This window comes from Haliotis rubra, unplaced genomic scaffold (genome assembly GCF_003918875.1).
Source record: "Haliotis rubra isolate DU_JTF1 unplaced genomic scaffold, ASM391887v1 Scf790, whole genome shotgun sequence".
In the NCBI taxonomy this organism is placed as follows: domain Eukaryota; kingdom Metazoa; phylum Mollusca; class Gastropoda; order Lepetellida; family Haliotidae; genus Haliotis; species Haliotis rubra.
Genome location: NW_025767513.1, coordinates 239056 through 260869, shown reverse-complemented (window position 1 = coordinate 260869; position 21814 = coordinate 239056). Strand labels below are relative to the sequence as shown.

At 38.9% G+C, this 21814-nt stretch overlaps 1 protein-coding gene across 1 annotated transcript in view; it reads left to right on the top strand.

The window, feature by feature from the left end:
• LOC124261195 overlaps nt 1-21434 on the top strand; it is a 30682-nt gene extending 9248 nt beyond the window's left edge. The window contains exons 2-3 of the mRNA XM_046695514.1: nt 18002-18257; nt 18906-21434. Coding sequence (XP_046551470.1) covers nt 18002-18257; nt 18906-19183 — 534 coding nt within the window. The 3' untranslated portion in view covers nt 19184-21434. The remainder of the gene's footprint in view (nt 1-18001; nt 18258-18905) is intronic.
• The last annotated feature ends 380 nt before the right edge of the window (nt 21435-21814 follow it).

The following is a 21814-nucleotide window of genomic DNA, read 5'->3' as shown; positions in this document are numbered from 1 at the left end:
TTTGATGTTCTGGAGCTGTCTTCGTGTATGCTTTACTTACATGTTGATCTCATAATAGCATTACTTTGTTGCTAAACACGTAATCGCTATATCGTGCAGCTGTCATTTCACATACGCATACAACTACGTAAACATATTTTTAAACGAACAATCAGCCCAAGAGAAAACGTGACACGAACAAGTTAGGAGATATTCTCAATGTTTGTAAACAACCTTAATTGATTATTATATAGAGATTTTTTAAAGGAATTCTCTATGACGAGCTTTGACTGTAAGTGTTGATCCATATGCTGGGACCGCTGTGTCAAGTTGTTGTCTACGGCTGCGTCTTCTCGGGGCAAAGGGACCCAGTCGTCCACCTTGCGCAATGATACAAATAGATTGGCTTTATTTCCTCCAGATATGGAGATTACAAGTCAAGTATTTAGACATCACATGATATTTACAGACAAGTGGATATATTATTGCTTAAAAAGTTAATGAAATAGGAAATTGCATTTACTGACAAAATCAGCCACAAATAGCATTATTTGGTACCAGGTATCAAATTGAAGCTCTTCTGTGCAGTCTGGAAATCCACCAAGGAAGAATGAGATAACGGAGTCGTCATCTTTTGAGCATAAGTCAGTAAAGCATTTGACATCCATCATGTCAAACGCTTGTTCATTCAGTTCGTCTATCTATCTACCCCTTGCGTCTTCTCGGGGCAAGGGAACCCAGTCGTCCACCTTGGGCAATGTATCTTGCTGTGTAGATTTGCATTCCTTAGTCGAATATGAAACTGATACGCCCTGATACAGGTGAGCTACAGATCAAAGCGTTGTTAAGTACAATACTCACGGTACGTCTTCTGTGATGATTATCACTTCAGGGGATCGATCAGCAAAAGCTCTCTCACCTGAAAGTTTGAATTGTATACTCTAAACTCTTAAGGGAGCTGAGAAAAGAGTGTGAATGTACGCTGACCCGCTGACCAGAGTAATATCACTACACCCTTTGAACACATAATGAGTTACTGTGTACACAAATTCGCGTTATAAAAATGTAAATATCACATTGGTACCCCCTTACACCACTTAATAACTTAAAAAGTATCGGTTACTGGAGCATCCACGGAATATATATGTGTCTGTATAAATGGGATTATATTATAAAAAAAGGTCCTGCAACTTCAGTTCCTTCACAACCTAAGCGGTTCTGTATCCGATATATACTGACGCTTCACAGAGAAACTATACCAACCCCAAATAGAATTCAAAAGGAGCCCAGAACAATTCTCATTGTCTTGTCAGACGTTGAGGCAAAATAGACTTGCCAGTTAGTCTAGACTTTAGTTGGACTTGTAACATATGTTACATTTGGGATTACACTTTCTCAGTAAATATAAGTAAAGATTCTGGTACTTTCGGGGGTTGAGTCTCATCTGGGTGTGTCCACTGTGTGCCACAATGAGGCACCTAATCGCCAGCACAACCAATCAAACCCACTCAGCCACCGCAGCTTCCTCACAAAAATGTTAGTCTGACATCTGGTAGTCTGGATCACGTACTTAAGTCCCAGGATTAAATTTGGACTCCTTTTCTAATTTATTCTCAAAGGACAGGGAGACTCAATCTGATATCGCAGACCAATATATTTGTCTAACACCCTTGGATCGTGGCCCGCGCTTCTTAACTACAACGAGAATCTTAAAGACTCCCTGTGTTTATAGACATATAATAGTGGTCTTGAGGGTAATTGATCGCATCTCATGAGCGACAGCAGTAAATCAGCGGAAGGCATTTGTTTTCACCCTACATTCTGACGTGTGTACATTTCTATCACGCCGGGAGACCCTAGGTCTGGTGAGAGTAGCGAGGCTGCACTCTATGTTATTCACTATAAACATTTTTCGTCTACTATAAGGAGCAATATGTATACTGATTACAACTCATTTCAGAATATTCTTATATATTTTTGACAGCTTGATATGGCTTATTTATAAAAAGGGAGTATGTAATATATATTGATAACAAACATGAGCTACGTATCTTCTAATTATACAAACCTTGGTCTGATGTATATTTGTGCAATTCCTTATATAAATAATGTTTTATCTGAAGGACAGCTTTGACTACGTGTTGCTGAATAACGTCTGTGCCTGCCATTATTTCTGGAGAAAGATCTCTTTGTTGCATTTCCAGACGCTTTTCTTCTGGTTGGGCTCTCGCTTGTAGACTGCAATTTGTCTGTCACCTTATAAGCGTCAACATTTACGCATCTTTAACATGTGTCAATACAGTACTACGTGTTATGCATGTGTATTGAAAGCCGTTCGTCATTAATATGTTTTACTGCAACATCCAGCGTGAGAAACAGATCTCAGATACAGATTTGTGTAGCTTTCTTGTATACCCATCTACATAATACATACACACACGTTTAATTTAACAGCAACCGTAAGGACGTGTGAACTTACCTATTTGGCGAACACCTGATGTGTTGGTGATTCGTGGTGACGAAATTCACAGTGGCCCTCTGCAAGACGTTAATGCACAAAGACCTGATTGACGTCTTGTATTATGGTTTTGTACTGATTTTATGAAAGTATGGGTGGTCTAAAGGGCCATAATTAACCATGCTGAATTGAATCCCTTACGTGTGCGAGAAAGTTATGATCTTTGGTTGGAACCCGAATCGCCCTCATCAACATCGCAGTGATCACCCCAAAGACCTTCCTTTCATCAGGGATCCCCCAACATCAAGTCAAAACGCCGTGATGATTTAATGTCAGCTAGCTAACTCACTTACTCGGAAACTCACGAACTTACTTTAACCTGATTATGTCATTACGACATCATATTATTGGGAGTTTTTGTTGCGATTTAGTGCAGGGCAGGGATTTGAAAGTTGTCATACTTTATAGACGCTTTGAAGTGAATGGTAATATAGTAACTTCTGGAACAGAGCAGACCAGTCCAGCATAGTTTGAAAATATAATTACATGTTTAGCGTTTCTTCGTTGTTTGAATGCTAAATTCTGAATTCTTTCACGTAATTTGGAAATCGACACGTAACAATATAACAAGGGGTTGTAACCATTACCCTATTAAACCTGTTGCAAACCCGAGTGTTCACATTCTGGACAGAGCCAGGTTATCACTGAAATGATGAAGTACATGGCCATCATTCCCACGGTATGGAGCCTAGTTGAGTCAAGAACTACACTGTGTCATCAATATCATTAATAAAAACACCAATTGGTCTGTTATGTGACCTCATCGCGGCTTTGTGGGTTTGACACTGTCTTCGTGTAGTTGAGACTTGTCTTTAATGATGGCGTCATGTACACCTTATGAATGGAGTTAGCAGTACAACAGTTTTGTCCAAGAAAACATTGGAGTGTTGTTCCTCTTCAGTAGAGTACTAACCATTGATGCAAACATTCATACCCCGAGCCGATGTCTTGATAAACATTGATGACAACGTATCGTTTCTTGCACAGCTGTTTATTCAGCGTACGGAGATCTTTACAACGCTATCATGTACTACAAGTGTGTATATGGTTGTATGTTCATATCAAAAAGATGAACTGCATGAGTACGTGTGCAATTTGCTATTGTCAAGAAGTGGTAATTTACAAATACATGGCTCATGTAAGATATTATCATGGGTACATATAAATTACGTATAATTACTACAGCAAACAGATGAATATTTACATTGCATGACTGTCGGTGATATTCATTTCAACAAATGTAAAGTTAAAGTTTTATTGCTATTGTCAACGTCATAAAGGTATATGAAGATAGGGTATTTCATGCAGTACTCTATCACTCCTGCAAACACACACACTCACACAGAGAGATACATACATACAGAAATACATACAGACATACATACACACACATACATACATACATACTCTGAGTCAGTTCACTTTAAATTAAAACATGCAAACATGCATTGTAAAACTCCTTTCATACGCGTGTTAGTGAACTAAGAATAATTGATGTAATAGTTGTTAAGACTTTGTTTATATGATGTACTTTCCCATCTCCTTAGATCAAGACGAGCCATGGTTGTCCCTATGTACATACCCTCACACCTTCATATAGCGGGAGTATATGTCAATATGTATGTGTAAGAGAGAACACATAGAGGACCACGTATTCACTTTAACAAAGCGTATACAAACATGGGTTCGTCAAGGATATGTAGTTATTGGAATCATCAATGCCTATATACGCGGGCTTCGTATAACTTAGCATTTAAATTCCCTTCATGTTGAAACCACCATAGATTAGATATGTAAAATTACTTGTCTGAAGCGAAGCGGACAGCATATGTAAACATTCCACATTAAGAACACATTAACAAGTCGTAATATATTTTTGCATGTATGCATATCTTTTTAATCATCACTGTGCATGTTTATATAATGATGTACAATACACAGGTAATGAGTTCACACATTGATGAATACATCAAATGTCAAAGTGAACAACATCGCCAGTGGGGATTTGTATACAGGACATATTGCTTATATATTGCATGCCTTTGTGATTAAAACACGCTACGTTTGATACTTGCATCACTGATTTGTCAGTGTGTTTGACTGACCCAACGTACACATGCCTGCACGTATCTCCAGGAATATCGGAATAAGATTGTTCACTGTTCTCAATGTTTATAGAAGGCGACACAACAACATAATGTGTCGACATATTAAAACTAGCTAACTTAATACATACATACCCTGTTAGTGAATGACTGCCTGGCATATAACTAATGTTTATATTGTTGTGTATCAAAGGAACATATTAGCATTTCACAAACCAAAAAATATTAGATCTTTCCATATTTATAAAATGTATTCTTGTAACAAGTTGGTATCAGCCGTAGGGTGTAGGTTGTACATGCCTGTGTTGTGATCGTGATGTAGGAAGAATGCATTTGACAGTTTATGAATAATATTATTCCAATATAGTGACCAAACATGTATGCCAACGCCTTTGTGTTGTCACTCCGTCACTATCAGATACTACCAACATTTATAACTATGAAACGACAACCAAAATGTAATATTGTTTATTGTTTACTTTTAGGGAACAAACATTTAATATGTAAAGGGTGTGGGTGGGGAGGGGCGATGTGATTTTGTATGAAGGCCGGATACTTATCAAGTACATCTCAATACGTTTTGATTAAAACTAGGAGGCTTAAAATTACTCCTGATGTAAGCACATTCTGGAATGGATCATGAATTTATCAGACCAGTTGCAAAGTAAGCCACAAGCTTCGTTCCCTTGTGTAAGCTTAATGGGGGAACATTTCCCACCAAAGCAACACATTCTCTGAGTTGACATTCTATTGAGCATCAGTGACCACAGTTAATGACCCATAACGATGTAGATGATGGATTTGATATACCTATTATACACTTAGAAGTCATTTGTTATCAGTCTCACTGGATTTCACAGATTCGTCTGTAACCCAGTTGAAGTATCAGTTGATAATTAGTGACATAGCTCATCTATTATCGCTTAAATTGATGGATGTACATACCACATGGCTGCTGCAATGTATTGTCTCTTAAATACAATAATACCATCAAGTTTCAAATACCTTGATTATCTTTCTAAGATATGAAACATGTGATGTTCATCTGTGTGACCATTACGTATAGCAGTGGAGACCAATAATAGATTAATCTTTATTTTTTGGGCGGGGATATTTAAAACATACTGTCTATTGCAATCCCTTTGAAACTAACGTTTTAACAAAAACGGAATTTTCCAAAATAGCTGTTGGCTTTCAAGTTCAACATCACACATGATAAATCCCAGACCTCGCGACATGAACCTTCAAAGGGCCACGGTCTGACAAAAATAGTTCAGATTACAAAAACGACACCTTGAAGAAAATTCAGATCATTACAAATGTGTGAACATCTCTTTTCGTCCATGGTTTATGGACACATGTTTGGAAAAACGTCTCAGAAAGCATGTCTTCGTGATAATGGGTCATATATCCATGGCAGTTGTTGATATGAACAGTTAACTTTCATGAACTTGATAAATGTGCTTACACAGCTAACAGAACCTGGAGCAGTGAGAGAAGTCCGAGGGAAGCGCCAGCATGGAGAATGATTAAGCCTGTTATTCAAATGTCTGGATGAGTCACACACCATGCACCTAGAGATTGAACAACTACTGTTTGACTGTAACACCCCTCATGCAGTGTTACTTGGGTGTAGCTGTGGGTTGGGCAAACACATGGGGAAGGCCTCAGACACGGCACACAGGGCTGTTCATGCCTCAGTGTTGTCTAAAGATTAGTGCATGTTAGTTTACAACAAAAGAATACCGATTTTCTGTATTCTTTTTCTGCCTGTATGAGGAATGTATACAGCGCTTTTAAGGTGGTGAAGAAAGTAAACACATGAATGACGTATTGTTATTGTCAAATCCGAATAAGACAATGGTAAAATCAGCTTTAAGTACCAATGGCTCGAAGATAATGAATACGTCATTTATTAATCAGCATTTTACCATCCAAATATAGCAAATTACAATTTGTTTTAAAGGTGGTTAATTGACAGGAAATGTGAAATGGATCAGGCGAAAAGTGTCCACCTTACACTGCCATTCCATTAACCTTCTTACAGACATATGACAATAACTTTAATACTGAACATTGAAATATTATTGCCAATGGTATGAAGAATGACACAAGACCACGATGAGCGGTTGTAAATTCTTAAACAACAAATACGAAATATACATGAATGTAAGTTGCAGTAGTTATGAATTAATATCAAATCTCTTCGTTCACAATATGTTATAATTAGAAAAGTAAGATTGTTTATGGATAACAACTTCTTTTATTATATATGATGCGACGTTTCGGTATGGATTTTTATACCGTTGTCAAGCAAGGTTCTTGCTTGACAACGGTATAAGAGTCCATACTTGCTTGACAACGGTATAAAAATCCATACCGAAACGTCGCATCATATATAATAAAAGAAGTTGTTATCCATAAACAATCTTACTTTCTTATTAGTCACCAACTTCTAAATGCCAATCAAACAGATCATGTTATAATTAGGAATGTAACGAAAGGGTTTTATGGATCTAACAGTGAAGTGTGATGGACTCAGGAAATGTGTTTGATGACATTACATTTCCATAGACGAGGAAACGCATCTAAACGTTGTGATGGAGATCCTGTGATCGGTAAGAGTAAAGTAATACTTGAAAACGTGATTACAGTTCACAGTTTTATCATATGCAGCAAACAATAATTAAAGGTAGGCATTCTAAAGGATCAAAGCCCCAATCCACACTGACAAGGATAGCTGATTGACAAACCAGGCAAATGTACAATCCGATCACCTTAGCAATGATTAGAACGCTATTACGAAATAAAGCTAATACCAGACGACTCTGAAAAGACAATCAGCATCTTGATAAAAACCCAGTTTTACAGAATATAGTTACGTGGACTGAACAAGGAATTTCCAGACTTCTAGAACATACGGGTACTTGATCTGAAGAGTAACATGACTCATAACAAAAATAAAGGTACTTCACCCAAACAGTCCCGAGAAAAATGGTTATACAAAGTTTACTAATAAGAGGGGGTGTAATATATAAAACCCTAGCCAATATGTTATGTCAACACTAACAGTAGGTCAGTACAAATCTGAATCGCCCGTTAGATACAAACAAGAGAAACTAAGTTTCGACCTGACCAATCAGTAACAGTACCTATACTATCTGAAACGACCCAGCAAGCCTGGCGTTGAAAACGCTCAGAAAGGCTATATTCTGGCTGGCCGGTTCGCCTGATTGCCCAGAGAATAACGAGACGAATAAGAAAAGCACGCGAAGCAGATTGCCACAAAACTAATAGGGTAACTGTTGGTACGATAGTAAAGGGTGAACAGCATAATGAGCGAGTGAGTTTAGGTTTATGCCGCTTTAGCAATATTCCAGCAATATCACGGCGGGGGACACCAGAAATGGGCTTCACATGTTGAACCCATGTGAGGAATCGAACCCGGATCTTCGGCGTGACGAACGAACGCTTTTACCACTAGGCTACCCCACCGCCCCTTGAACAACATAACCTACCCATAGGTAACAGCAAGCATTTACAACCACACGTGTTATATCAGTGCTCAGAACACCACACATCACGCCGAAGACCCGGGTTCGATTCCCCACATGTGTACAATGTGTGAAGCCCATTTCTGGTGTCCCCCGCCGTGATATTGCTGGAATATTGCTAAAAGCGGCGTAAAACAATACTCACTCACTCAGCACACCACAAATGGGCTGCACACATTGTACCTTCTGGGAAAACGAACAGGTTGTTCGATGTAAGGAATCAAAGCTTTTCATTCACTAGATTATCCCACTACCCCTTTAATAGACATTGCACGGGGTGGGGATATATTTGTTAATGTTGGTCCAACCGGTGGAGGCTGCCGTTGTTCAGTAAACGTCAGATAACCATACGCACCTTCATCTGTCAATGTGCCCTATTAAGGCATCATATTGTATGAGTTTAGATAAGGGGGTATATTGAGGTTATCACACTGAAACACCTCAGAAACCCTTCGGTCCCATCGTTGTTTCACGAACAATTGACAAGTGATAAAAAAAATCAAATCACACCTCTTCAGATAAACTTTTATCTTGTTCAGATAAGCTTGCTACATTAGTCCAACACTGAGGAATACAAGGGTGCAATTCAAATTTGTATGGAACAAAAAGAAATGGTTAATATCGAGGAACACCTGAGGAGATTGCACTTTTTAATCCATCTAAAAACGTTTATGAGTTGTTGTTTTTTATTGGTTACTTCTAGTTGAATGGCTGTACAGTCCTATTCACCTGTTTATGTAAAGGCGTCATAATTCGAAAACAAGGACGACAACGTGACCTTACACATTATAGTTGTCATTATGCATTGTCTTTTGATCAATGGGGGAGCTTAAGGTTTAAGTTTGGGGGATTATAGATAAGATAGGTGTACAGCAGGGATCATCCTGTGGGGTATATAGATTAGCGCTATGGCAGAAGTAAACTTAAAGGGACACTCCTTTGGAACAGTTAATTCTGACAGTCGTTTCAGAGTTACATCTGACCCGAGCCGTGCGGTTTTAGAGATGTATACTGTTCAAGAACATTTGTTTGACAAGTTCTGGATTTTCTTTAGGCAAGAAATTAACTTGATAAGTGTATTCATGGTAAATATGTAATTCAGAAATATAAATATAACTTGTGTTTATGAATTCCAGTTATAACTTAATTTTGGCATTGACAATTAATACCCATGTTCATTTTGAAGCATTTCTGCGTATAATAAATTATTAGTCTGGGAGAATGCTTAAAACAGAAGATGTCAAAAACACTAGGGAGCATATGGCCACATTCACGTTTCAAGAGGGAATCTTTACAATTTTCAAAACTGTTCATTCAGAGAGACTTACTCTTAACACGTTTCGAAGATTTAACCATGCATTAAGGCATGTCCAATAAGTAGGTCCATATTTTATGATAAGGTCTTTTCAAAGTAACGTTCCATGAAACATAAATAATACGTGACCTGTTTTACATGAGGAACCCCTCAACGAGCCTGAGGGGGTAGTTTTAAGATACCTGCCATTTTTTAAGAAATCCATACGCCAGCCACCCCTAAATATCTCCAGTGTCGTGAGTTTGTTCAGGCCAACAAAGTGTTTTATCGCGGGAATCCCTAATTGACTCTATGCCTCGCGTTGGTCTCATACAAGGAGATGTTCTTGATCCGCGTATATATGGTCGCACAGTACTATACATTACCAGGTACCAATAAGTATGTTTCTTTGGACTTTCGTAACCATAATTGTACTGAACTGCCTCAATTAAAAGCGAATACTGCGGATTTATGGAATGTTGACTTAACCTTTGGTCGCGTTGGCACAACTTAAAGGCGAAAGCCTTTGGCAGCAATAACTGTTTGAATATTTGATTTGAATCTAATTTAAGCTTCTTCAAGTTAACGGCGCAAATCTCGTACACACAATTTCGCATTTAGGATAGTGTTGCGACATACTTCTATACATGTAGTGCCACTGTGTCATAGATACTGAATACATGATATATGAATTTCAATTTGAAGTTCGAATTCCCACAGTGGAACACGTGAAATCGGTTCCTGGATCCCCTGGAAAATCGTTAGAGCGTCCTAAAATGTCATTTCCAATCACTGAAATGAGTAATACGCGGAGTACGGTGAGAAATACAAAGATCTAATTTTCATTCAATCCCTAGTAAACTAGTATCGGAAATGTTCAATCAAGTTAAAATGTGATGAAGGTTTGTTTCCACGATTATGTGAGTGCTCACTTGTGTTAAATCATGCATTACTTTTTGTCTGTACTTCATGTGTGAGATGCAGTTTTCATGAACCAACATTCACCTGGAAATATTAATGATACTGCATGTGTCGGTATGTACTGTATTAACCTTTTTCACGAACTGACACACGACCTTACGACATATTATACCTCTGTGCTAAAGGAGACGGTGGCTATCTTAGCGCTAAGATCGCTTTGTGCAAGTGAGCCAAGACTAATCTCCGAATGCCCTTGTATGAAAATCTCACTTTAAGGCGGGAGTGATTTAAGATTACGGAGAGATTATATGTATCGGTTTTAGAACGTAGCAGACGGGTTGCCAGTTATCTTATTTAATCATCCATAGTCTCAGAATGTACCTTCGATTATCTGTCAGTTACTGAAATGACATTTTGACTCCAAGGCAGAGGATTATAAGAGATCCTAGAATCTTTAGTATGCGAATTAAAGAATTAGTTTGACACCATCTATTGCCTCCTAGTTTATTATATTAATTAATATTCATCCTAAAGTTTGAAAGCGGACAAAAGTGTTACTTGTCGTAATATTCGTTTTGAATTAATGGATAATTAACTGCCTGGTAAAAGAAAGTACAGATGTATATACATTGATGTTTCTACTGATTTATAAAATGGGTATTCGATGGTGATGAATGTGATAAGGGTATCACAGGCCATAATACGTGCGTCATATCAATGACTATTGCAATAAAGATGACGTCTTGAGGAACATGAGGATTCCATTTTCGAAGTTTACACTCACAAATGGGCAGAGTGAATTGTGAATTTTCTGTTGCCCGGCAGGTCAGATTACTTCTATAACTACAGTTTATATGTGTATACGAATACGTATATGAATACATTACACATATATTCACGCCCAGAAGATATGCAGTGGCTTGGGGCAGCCTTAGTTGTACCTGTACAAAATGAATTCCTAAATGCGAGTTTATCTGCAATGCGTCAGAAATATTTGCAAAACCAATTTTTATCGCGTGATATTGCAATGCATGCAAAATTTGGTTGCAACGTCTTTGGTTATGGAGAAAACGTCGACTAAAGTTTTTTAAGTTTACGAAATGATTACAACTACGGCCATCGCGAATACGTCTTAATGGAACACAAACAGTTATTCTATTAATAACATCACAGATATTTGAACTGATTTGTGAAACTAAGTGGACACTATGAGTCATTTTATGGGAAATAGCAGAAGTCAGGTCGACATTCGATAGGTGACAGCATGGTGTTTGTACAAATGTCACGTGTTTATATTGGACACAAATACCTCTAACGTTACTCACCGGTGATTTGCAAGTTTAAAGCTTTACAAAACATCGAGTCATTTCCTTGCTTGGGATGCTATACAATATTCAGTAAAAGGATGGTATGCACTGGGTGCATGGGACACACAGACACAGGGAAACATTCGTAATACATTGTAGGATGAAAGCATTAGTCAAATTCCTTCTTTCAATCCGAAAGAAAGTACTTTAGGGTTACCAGGATCTTCTTTTCACTGTCATTATATACACTCAATGACGACAGCTCAAGCTGTGCGTTTCGAGTACCGGGTTTAACAAAAACACACAAAAAGGTCTATGAATTATGAAACAGGACATTTAAAAAACGCATTTCAAACATGGAATTTGGTGGCATGTCGCTAATTAATTCGTCGTCACGTAGTCTTGTTATCTACACTTTCTATTCAATTGCTCCAGGTTTAAAATATCAGCTTTATTTTAATGCCTGTTTCTGATCCAGCGTATAGTAAATCACCGAAGGGGCGATGTGGTAGCCTAATGGTTAAAGCGTCCGCTCGTCACGCTGAAGACCCGGGTTCGATTCCCCAATTGAGTACAATGTGTGAAGCCCATATCTGGTGTCCCCCGCCGTGATATTGCTGGAATATTTCTAAAAGCGGCGTAAAACCATACTCACTCACCATGTACTAAGCTCTGTTTCAATTTCTTGTCGTAATATCAGATTGGTGATAAGGTGGTTACAATGGTCGATTAGTCTGTGTGTTTTTAAACGATTATTCACTTTGAACTCTGAGCTGTGGTCGCCATCGTTGTTCACATTATCAACCACCTGTTTGTCTGTACAGTTCATACGTGCATAAAATACAGGTTGCCATGTCAGTCGCTGGAGATGTAATATAATTGTAACTTCAGTACTTTAAAGTTAAATCAAATCAAACATCGAATTTGATTGAAAAACAAACAATATATTCCCTGAAAATACAGTCACTTAGTTGATTTTATTCTCAATGAATACCATGATTTTGTAGTATGTAATAAGTAACGTCCAGTTATTTTCTTATGTAGATCTAACACTTGATATTCGGAATGATCACGATACAATAAACTTATATATTATGTGCTTGTTTACCAATACTTATCAATAATGAAAAATATGTAACAAAATTATGTTTTTGATTCACTGATGACCTTGGAATTTAGCAAGACAGCGATTACGTGAAGACTTTTCAACATGGCATTGCAAAATGGTCGAAGAAACGTTTGTTAATTTTGTTTCAAGTGCCTTGCCTCAAACGTTAACTATTATGTGATTATAAATAAATTCATGAACCGTATGCAAGTAATTCCCTTACTTTGTTGTGCTCAAGTATCTTCATGTCACTACCGGGAGAACTTGCTTCTTATTTTACAAACGGAAACATTTACTTGAAACTTTCTATTAAATCGTTACCACGGGCTATTAATGTGGTGCACGGTATTTGTTGAATGTCCGCTAATATCGCCGCGTCATGTGTGTAACGTCAAGATTATTCATGTCAGAATGACATAAACGATCTAATTTAATATACACATTATGACATTCACATTGAATAATATAATACTTCCGCAATTTTACGATGCGCCAAAACCTGGTGATCCTGTGTTCAATAATAGACTGCAACAGATATCTTTTCTCTGCAACACCAGCATATATAAGACCAGTCAAGGATTCTTACTTACGCGCACGGGGGAACAAGATGTACAAGGCGTTGTAATGTACTATGCAGAGTTGTGTCCCCTCGGCACGCCAGGAACCTATTGTTGTTGGTTCGAATCCCTGATTACGTATTTTGGTTTGTCAGCACATATGAGACCTTCAATCACTTCTGCTTTCCCTCTAGCATTAACCAGACAGGCCATGATATGGCTGAAATGCTGTAAAAAGTTCTTGGTTGTTTTGTTGTTTAACGGCGCACGCAGCAATATTCCTGCTATATGGCGGCGAGTCTGGACAAGACAATCCAGTGATCAACAGCATAAGCATCGATCTACGCAACTGGGATACAATGACACGTGTCAAACCAAGTCAGCGAGCCTGATCACCCGATCCCGTTAGTCGCCTCTTACGACAAGCGTGGGGTACCCGGATCTTCACGGGTAGTTAAAAGTGGCGTTAAACCAAATTCACTCACAATCTGTTTTAACGACTGGTCTAGACTAACAACTAGTCTCTGAAATGAACATATTTTACTGGAAAAAAAATACATAGTGAAAAAAAAAATATATAATGAAAAGGGGCCCTGAGACTTTCTTCGTTTTCAGTCGAAATCTAGACTTGCCACATTTTCTAGACTTGCGTGGGCTTTCTTGGATATATTTGCTTCAGGGTCTGTACGAGAGACTACGACTGGTCGTAATCGTTATATAGACTACGTCGTTATATCCCGAGCTGACTCAAAGACGTGTCGCTCGCTTCCATGTGATTTTTGAATTCGTTCCCTCATTTCAAAACTCAATGGTTCTTATATAACGATAATATATTTACAGGAGCATATCAGTTTTCGCACATTTAATAGTTAATTTTGTCATAATTTTTCGTATGTTTAGATCAGTACATCCACCCCAGCTTCATACATCTCATGTTTCCCACCAGTGATGTTAGGTGACCTTACCTATATTAAATAGTGTTTGCTTTGTATTCGAGATGTATTAATACGCTCATCAGCGTAACATCCGTGGAAGCTATTTATTCTGTTGCGACGTTTGTTTAAACGTTTCGTTTCATCCACACTGGATTCTTTTATCTCGAAACAGATAGGTAGGTAATTGTTAAATAACCACTGCATAATCTGGGGACCAGTAGATGCAGGAACGTGCTTAGTCAGTCCCCGGACACCTAGCAGACAGTGATGACCCGAGGGAGGGGGGACCTTTTGGAGGGCGGAGGTAACATATATAAATGTACGCATGACAAGATTATCCCGAGGTGTTTCACGCGTTTCCATCATTCGTGATTGACTGTAATATACTAGTATTATTCACATCCTTGTTCATTTGTTTGACATCATTTTTCATCAAAATGGTTTTTATATAACTCTTCAAACATGCGTCGCCCTTCGAAACAAGAAACATTTGTGCGCTAAATTGATAGGATTAATTATGTTCTTATGTCGCGAATTTTGCCCAGACTTTGCTCTGATTGTTTATATATTAAGTAAAACCTATTTCAACAGTCATAACAAATTCTGTTAAAGGCAGCGTCCATTGCATGTGTTTATGAATGTGAGTGATTATACCAGGTGTTCGCGAAAAGAAGGCACCCGTCACAATACATCGCAACCATTCGATAAACACATCTCAACCATACAATGTACATATCTCAAATATGAAATGAACATATTTCAAATGTGCAATAAACATATTTTTAACTAATCACATAATATACATATTTCAACCATACAATCTTCAACATCTCAACCGTGCATACTTCATCCGGACTTGTATCGTCTAATCTTTGAGCCTTAGGCGTAGATTGTGTTTCTGCATGTCAGTGATATTCTGCACTGGACTAAGATAGCAGTGTGAGGAATATAAAGTCAAGTTTAATGTAAGATGTCATGCAGTTCCTTGTCAACTTGAAACCTCTGGCCTGGATCAGGACCTGACATGTTGCTGTCATAATCGGGCACTGAAAGGCAGTGTGTGGTCCTGTGGATGGAGCTCAGGTTAAAAAATCAGTTGAAGTTAAGAAAAATTGGGCGACGCGGAGAGTTCTTGGATAGGTGACCGTGTTTGGCAGCTTGACTCCTGAGAGTTTCTATGACTTCAGTCTTGCCCCACAACGAAGCATATGTGATACATCTGATCTCACCTGAGGCAAGTAAGTTTGTTCATAATTGCCTCTGTTCACCCAACAGAAAATGGGTACCCGGTGGGATAAGCCATGTTCTAGAGCCTCACATACAGCTTGGGTTATCCGGGGTATTAATAATCAGTTTATATTTGTTAGCGCTATGAGCATTCACCTAGTGAATGGAGTTTAGCGCGTTATATAGCACGTATTATTTTTAAAATTTATGCGCAGGAAAATAGTTCTTGTGTCAAAGGTTTCATATTCTGAAACACTCAACAATGAATATTGAAGATCATGCCCGCTCAAGCAATGCACGAACACTTATATGTCCGACAATCTTTAATGTTCGTGAAATACGGATCACATCACATGTTCAATATGCATTTTAGCGCACCTATCTTTGATGATTTAAATCAGATATTTCCAACAACTGTCAACAGTATTAACCCATTCAGGATATTCAGTGCCCGCAAGTGCAAGTATTGACAATGTAGATGAGCGCGGCACGTTAGTATATAAATAATACTAAACAAGACCTGGTGCACGCCATGAACCTATGCGGTACAGTCATGAATATTTATAATAAATGTTTTATGCGCATGTACTATAACAGTGTGATGTAAACCTGATGCACGATACACACAGATATCAAATAGGGTCTGACCTTGTTAAGATATGAACTGCACTCTTTCATCTTGAAGTCTTTATGAGCGTTCAAGTTTATTTAAACTCTCAGAGCCTATGGTATCGTTTGACCACCTGTACGTTTTTGGCGTCTCTTAGTCAAACATCTCAGGGAAATTACGAAGAGCTTGACATGGTTTATTTGATCAGAATCCCCCTTTCAGATATTCTGTACCACGTTTGTTGACATTTAAAAAATATCCTACTATACAATGTTCATATTCTCCCCTTAAATGCACGTTCCCACTTTTTCTGTAGTCGTTTTTCATTATTTCAAATTTATTTTGTTAAGAAAACCAAATTTAATTCAGATTTAACAAATTAAAACTAAGATGACAAAGTTAAATTTACTGAGTGTACATTTGACACAATACATATTACACAGTACCAGCTGCAGCCAGGAGCACAGACCCCTGTATGACGCTACTCTGTTGATGTGACAGCATTGACTACAGTATTCGTGCAGCTGGAAGGATAATGCCTCTAGTAGATGATTTAGGGGATGTGCGACAATAACTCAGAGCACAGTGACCATCATAAAACGCGGAATGTTAGCTGGGCAATGTAAATACTGATGTCAGATGACCTTGAATCGTCACAGGTTATTGTGTCAATAGGTCGTTATTGACAGGGACAATGTTTGTTCTGATCTCCAAGTGTGAAAAGGAGTTAATGCTATAGATAAGAAAAGTGTCATGTACCTAGTCGTGATGGTAGAACATAGATAAAGTAAAATCAAGTGCTCTGATATTGTTTTGAACGCTATATGGGAGTCTGGATGGTCGGTTGGTCGGCAGTATTCCAGTTATATGTCGGCGGTTTGTAAATAATCGAGTCTGCACCAGTCACCCCAGTGATCAACAGCATGAGCATCTATCTATGCAGTTGGGATACGATGACATGTGTCAGCCAAGTCAACAAGCCTGACCACCCGTTAGTCGCCTCTTACGACAAGCATGGGTTATTGAAGACCAATTCTATCCCGGATCTTCACGAGTCCTATATGGAGGAGGCGGGGAGAGAGATGGGAGGGAGATGGGTCCATTTACAAAGTTTAATTAGTTCCATTAAGAAAGAGGAGATCTGATAAATGAATAACAATACCCATTTGGCACGCCTCATTATGATTTCAAGGTAAATGATTGCTACAGTACAGGGACACAGAATGATGTAGTGTACCACTGACGTCATTTAGATTTGCGGTGACTGGCGGCGGTTGTTCATTCGAAAGAAACAACGACATGATTTGAAAACAATGTTATTTTGACAGTTAAGGCTTTGTGTACTTTCTCCACCCCGCCCTGGGGGTGTCCGGCTGTCAGTCACCCAGGTGATTTATGACCACCGTAAACAGCTTTCTGTTGCGATGTAATTGAAATACACATACCTAGACAGGTAGCATAAACCTTTGAGCTGTTAAAAATAACAATCGCCGACAGTAATGCACGTAAAATAGATTTATGATTGAATAGGATATTTATTACTTTTTCCTTTAAAAAGGTCTGAAATGCATTTATGAATCCACGTCAGTGGAATTAAAATCTCTCACTGCACATCTTGTTATATATCATGCTTCAGGTGGCTGATATATGATATGATCATTGAACATTGAGAAAACAACTGGTAACTTCTTTTGAGACGTTTGATGACAATAAATGCCTTGGCAGGATAGTCAGAATTGTCAGTTGTCCCTTTTACATGATACACACTGTTCCATGCTGAATAATGTTACACGGGCACTACGAGCCCGTGTCGTCAGTTGCAGATTCAGTTAATATATTCCCATAATTTTCTTGTGTAGCCTGACGTATTTCTCTCATTGTTCCAGACCGCAATGCGAGAACAGGATCTGCAGCTGCTCAGGCAGCTCATCCACATCAACGAGACAATCCGGCGTCTCAGCTCGGGGCGTCGTGCCCTTCATGAACGTTCCTCTTCCTGCGCCATCAGGCTCAACAGTTCTCTCAACGGCTACTCTACCCTCCCTGTCAGGAAACCTCCGTTGCTGCGGCAGCAGAGTGAACCCAGGTTCTGTGTTGAGGAGAAGCATCTCTCAAGAGCCAGTTCCACCTCCAGTGAGCAGGGTATGTTTCGGATATGGATGTATCATCGACTTACCAATGCTTCTGTCTTGGCGATCTCTATTGTCACACGTTGGTTGTTAGAATATAAGATCTTGTGGAGAGTGTGTCATTGTGGCAAGGTTGTGTAGATCGTTTTAACCATCTCGATTGTGTATGAACTCTCTCGTTACAGATAAAATACTTGGAAAGTTCGAATTTACGTATATTTACACAATTTATTCTGGGGTACGTGTTTATTTTGGGTTGATGTTATGTATTCCTAATGGCACTGCTTCTTACTAGACAAAACATTCAAAGTACACTTAGGCGTACCAGGCATTTACTCGTAGGAACTGTAAGGGATGGTGGTGTAAATACAGCTAGGGTCCATGCAGGAAGCAAAAGCCTCATGGTCCTTAGTACGGTGACCTACCTTCAGTTGTTGGCGATCCAAAGCCTGTTTTTATATTGTATTGTCTTCAATGGTAAAATAGGTTTAGATTTTAGGCATGCTAGTTTTACATCTATATCTGTGTATAACTTGTTTTAGTCACAATATGGCTGAAAGACTGATGATGTGACTAAAAATCACTCACTCATTCATCCACCTAGCAGGCATGTATGTTAGTAGATATGGAGTTTGATCTAAATATTTCTAAAATATTTCAGACACCCTAGGCTCTCAAGAAGACATTGTGTACAGCTCTGGCAGTGAGCTCGAAGACAGTACGTCATCTCTACGTCTTCTCAAGCAAAGGTTCCGACCACGTTCCTTCTCCTTCGTGTCTGCAGTCAGCTTCCCCGTGGACGGTCTTACAGGGGGAGACTCCACCTATAACGAGATCTTGAAGAGAAACATCAGGTTGTGGAAGTGGAGTCAAGCTCAGGATGACCAAGTGTTTGAGGAGGAGGCTCCATCACAAGTTGATACAGAGGCTGAGAGATAGTAGAAGCCTGAGGACCTGCGTGCTCCGTTGTTATCTAGATTACATGTATTCTCTTCACAGAGTCAGCGAGCAAGTAATGAATCAGTGGATTCCTCTGATTGTTTGAAGTAGTATTTGGGTCGTGTGGGTTCCAGTCCTTGTATTGTCTGTGCGTGAATTCGGTCAGAAAATGGCACGACCGTCAAATGATTGTCCTCAAGGCTGTGACACTACTGTAGTGATTTGATACATTTGAGACTGATTGACAAAGGAGGCAGATGGGATGTGAAACAGTGATGAGAATGTCTCACCTGAGACAATCCCTAGAAGCACCCACGGCGTAATGACAGTGCCATCGGTGCATGGTTTCAGATCCATAATGAGCAAATTGACTGTTTCTGAGACCAGTGTTCGACAGGAATAGAGGTCCAAATGTCGGTGGATCAATAGCACATATATACGTAACAATGTAATGTTTGAGACGTTGAGAGTGCAAAGTACGCCTTTCAAAGTCCGTTGAGAAACGATAGATAGTTGTGAATACGGTTGTGACTGGCAGGTTAACTTGTCTTGAACATTCGGTAGGTAACCTGAAGTAGTTGATATTGAAAAGTGTCCATAATAGATGCGCCAAATCGTCTGGATATTAACCACACTCATTCCAGGACCACTGGACACTATCGAGCGTTTACCTTAACCTGAATTGTATACGTGTGACAGTGCCTTAATTAAATAGAAGTCATTTCAGTGTGCGTTTCCCACACTGTTCCCGAAATACAAAGGAAACCAGCAATCAGAGGTCCGGGTGATGGGGGGAACATGTTAAACACCACCAATATTTTCGATTCTAGAATGAAATGAAGGTTATCATATTCGACGTAGCTATCAAGAGATATTCAAAATCAACCAACAAGTATTTTCTTCATGAACGTAAGGATAAATGTTTTATAATTTAGTTTAGGTTTCTACCTGAGCGTAATTTTGGGTAATTCTTTGTACCTTTAAGGTAGCCAAAACGAAAACACCACCTGATGACATTTCAATGTTATTTATTTTAAACAGTGAAGGCTGTCTTCTTTGTTGACCTTGAGGTTTGGAATCCCTGCTGATAATATACACTAGACAGAGCATGCGCGTTCTCGACAACAGCCTTGATAAGGGGCACGGGTGACCAAACCGTCTCAGGCGCCGTCATCCGGATTGCAGATTTGCGTATGTAAGCATTCCAGAAAGCTACGAATCCCAGATTGGTCCTGCGTCAAGGTGTATCAGTTCTTTGGTTTCAGCTAAGTGGCAGTAGTCTAAGACCTGGATCAATCGGTATTTCCTCCCAACTCAAGCTGACATACCGTGAGATAAATGAAATCGTTTAGAGAGACGTGTGTAACATGATTAAATGTGAAATGTGATTATTATGTCTGTGATAAATCTAGTGGCGAAAAGATGCTGATTAGGAATGGATAAGTGTAATTAACGCAAGTGGACAATATCACGCCTACATCGAGGCTCAAAAACCAAAAATGACTTTACATATTATGGATTCGAACACAGGTCATCGACACGACTGAACCACATTCCTCGTTACAAACGAGAACAATATTGATATTATTACAAACAGGAACACTGTTTACGTGATGTGAACAAGATCCTGTAGTAATATATCATATCCTCTAGTGCCTATTTATGACTCGCGTTTAAACAATGTCATATAAGGTAATTGATAGCCCGGATTATTTGAAATAGAAAGCAGATGACATTATGTTTGATACGTTGGGTGATATCAATCTGAATTCCATTTTTTCAAAGCCTAAATCAACAAAACGCAAGTCAAGCATTTTAGCTGCGTGACATTTCCGACAGTGACCTCCATAACAGAAATTGCGACACTTCTGAAAGGGCATTGCAGTTATGTTATCAAACCTTACCTCTTGTTGCGCGTCCTACTGTGCATTGCAGTCACGTCGAGACTGTATATAAGCTCCTCCCATCATCCGAACCATGTGTGGAGCTTTTGTCATTTCCTAAGGTAAAGGTCAAAATGGCGGACACAATTTGTTGTACTTATTTGAAACACTCTCCCGGCAATATGACCAACAAAGACAATTTCTTGTATTGTCATCATTGCGTACATATTATCTTGTCGAAACAAAGTTGTATATTTTATCAAATATCTGAGAAAGTTATTTTACAACAAAATGTATATACGAAGCAGAGTTATATTGGTTGCCACAATGCTTTTTTATTTATATAAACAGTTTCACCCAGTTCTTTACGTTGGCTTCCCTGTATTTTTCAATAGGCGAATGAGCACCTATTCTACATGAATTGGCGGCGTTTCTGTTACTGCTAGACAAATGCCGATGTTGGCAGATTGTAGTTATGACACTGTGACCGTTTTACAACTGAATCACACACATACACTAGAGCTGTACAAGGACATACACTAGAGCTGTGCTCACCAAGAAGTGACATCACGGATTGTCCACTACAAGGACATACACTAGAGCTGTACAAGGACATACACTAGAGCTGTACAAGGACATACACTAGAGCTGTGCTCACCAAGAAGTGACATCACGGATTGTCCACTACAAGGACATACACTAGAGCTGTACAAGCACATACACTAGAGCTGTGCTCACCAAGAAGTGA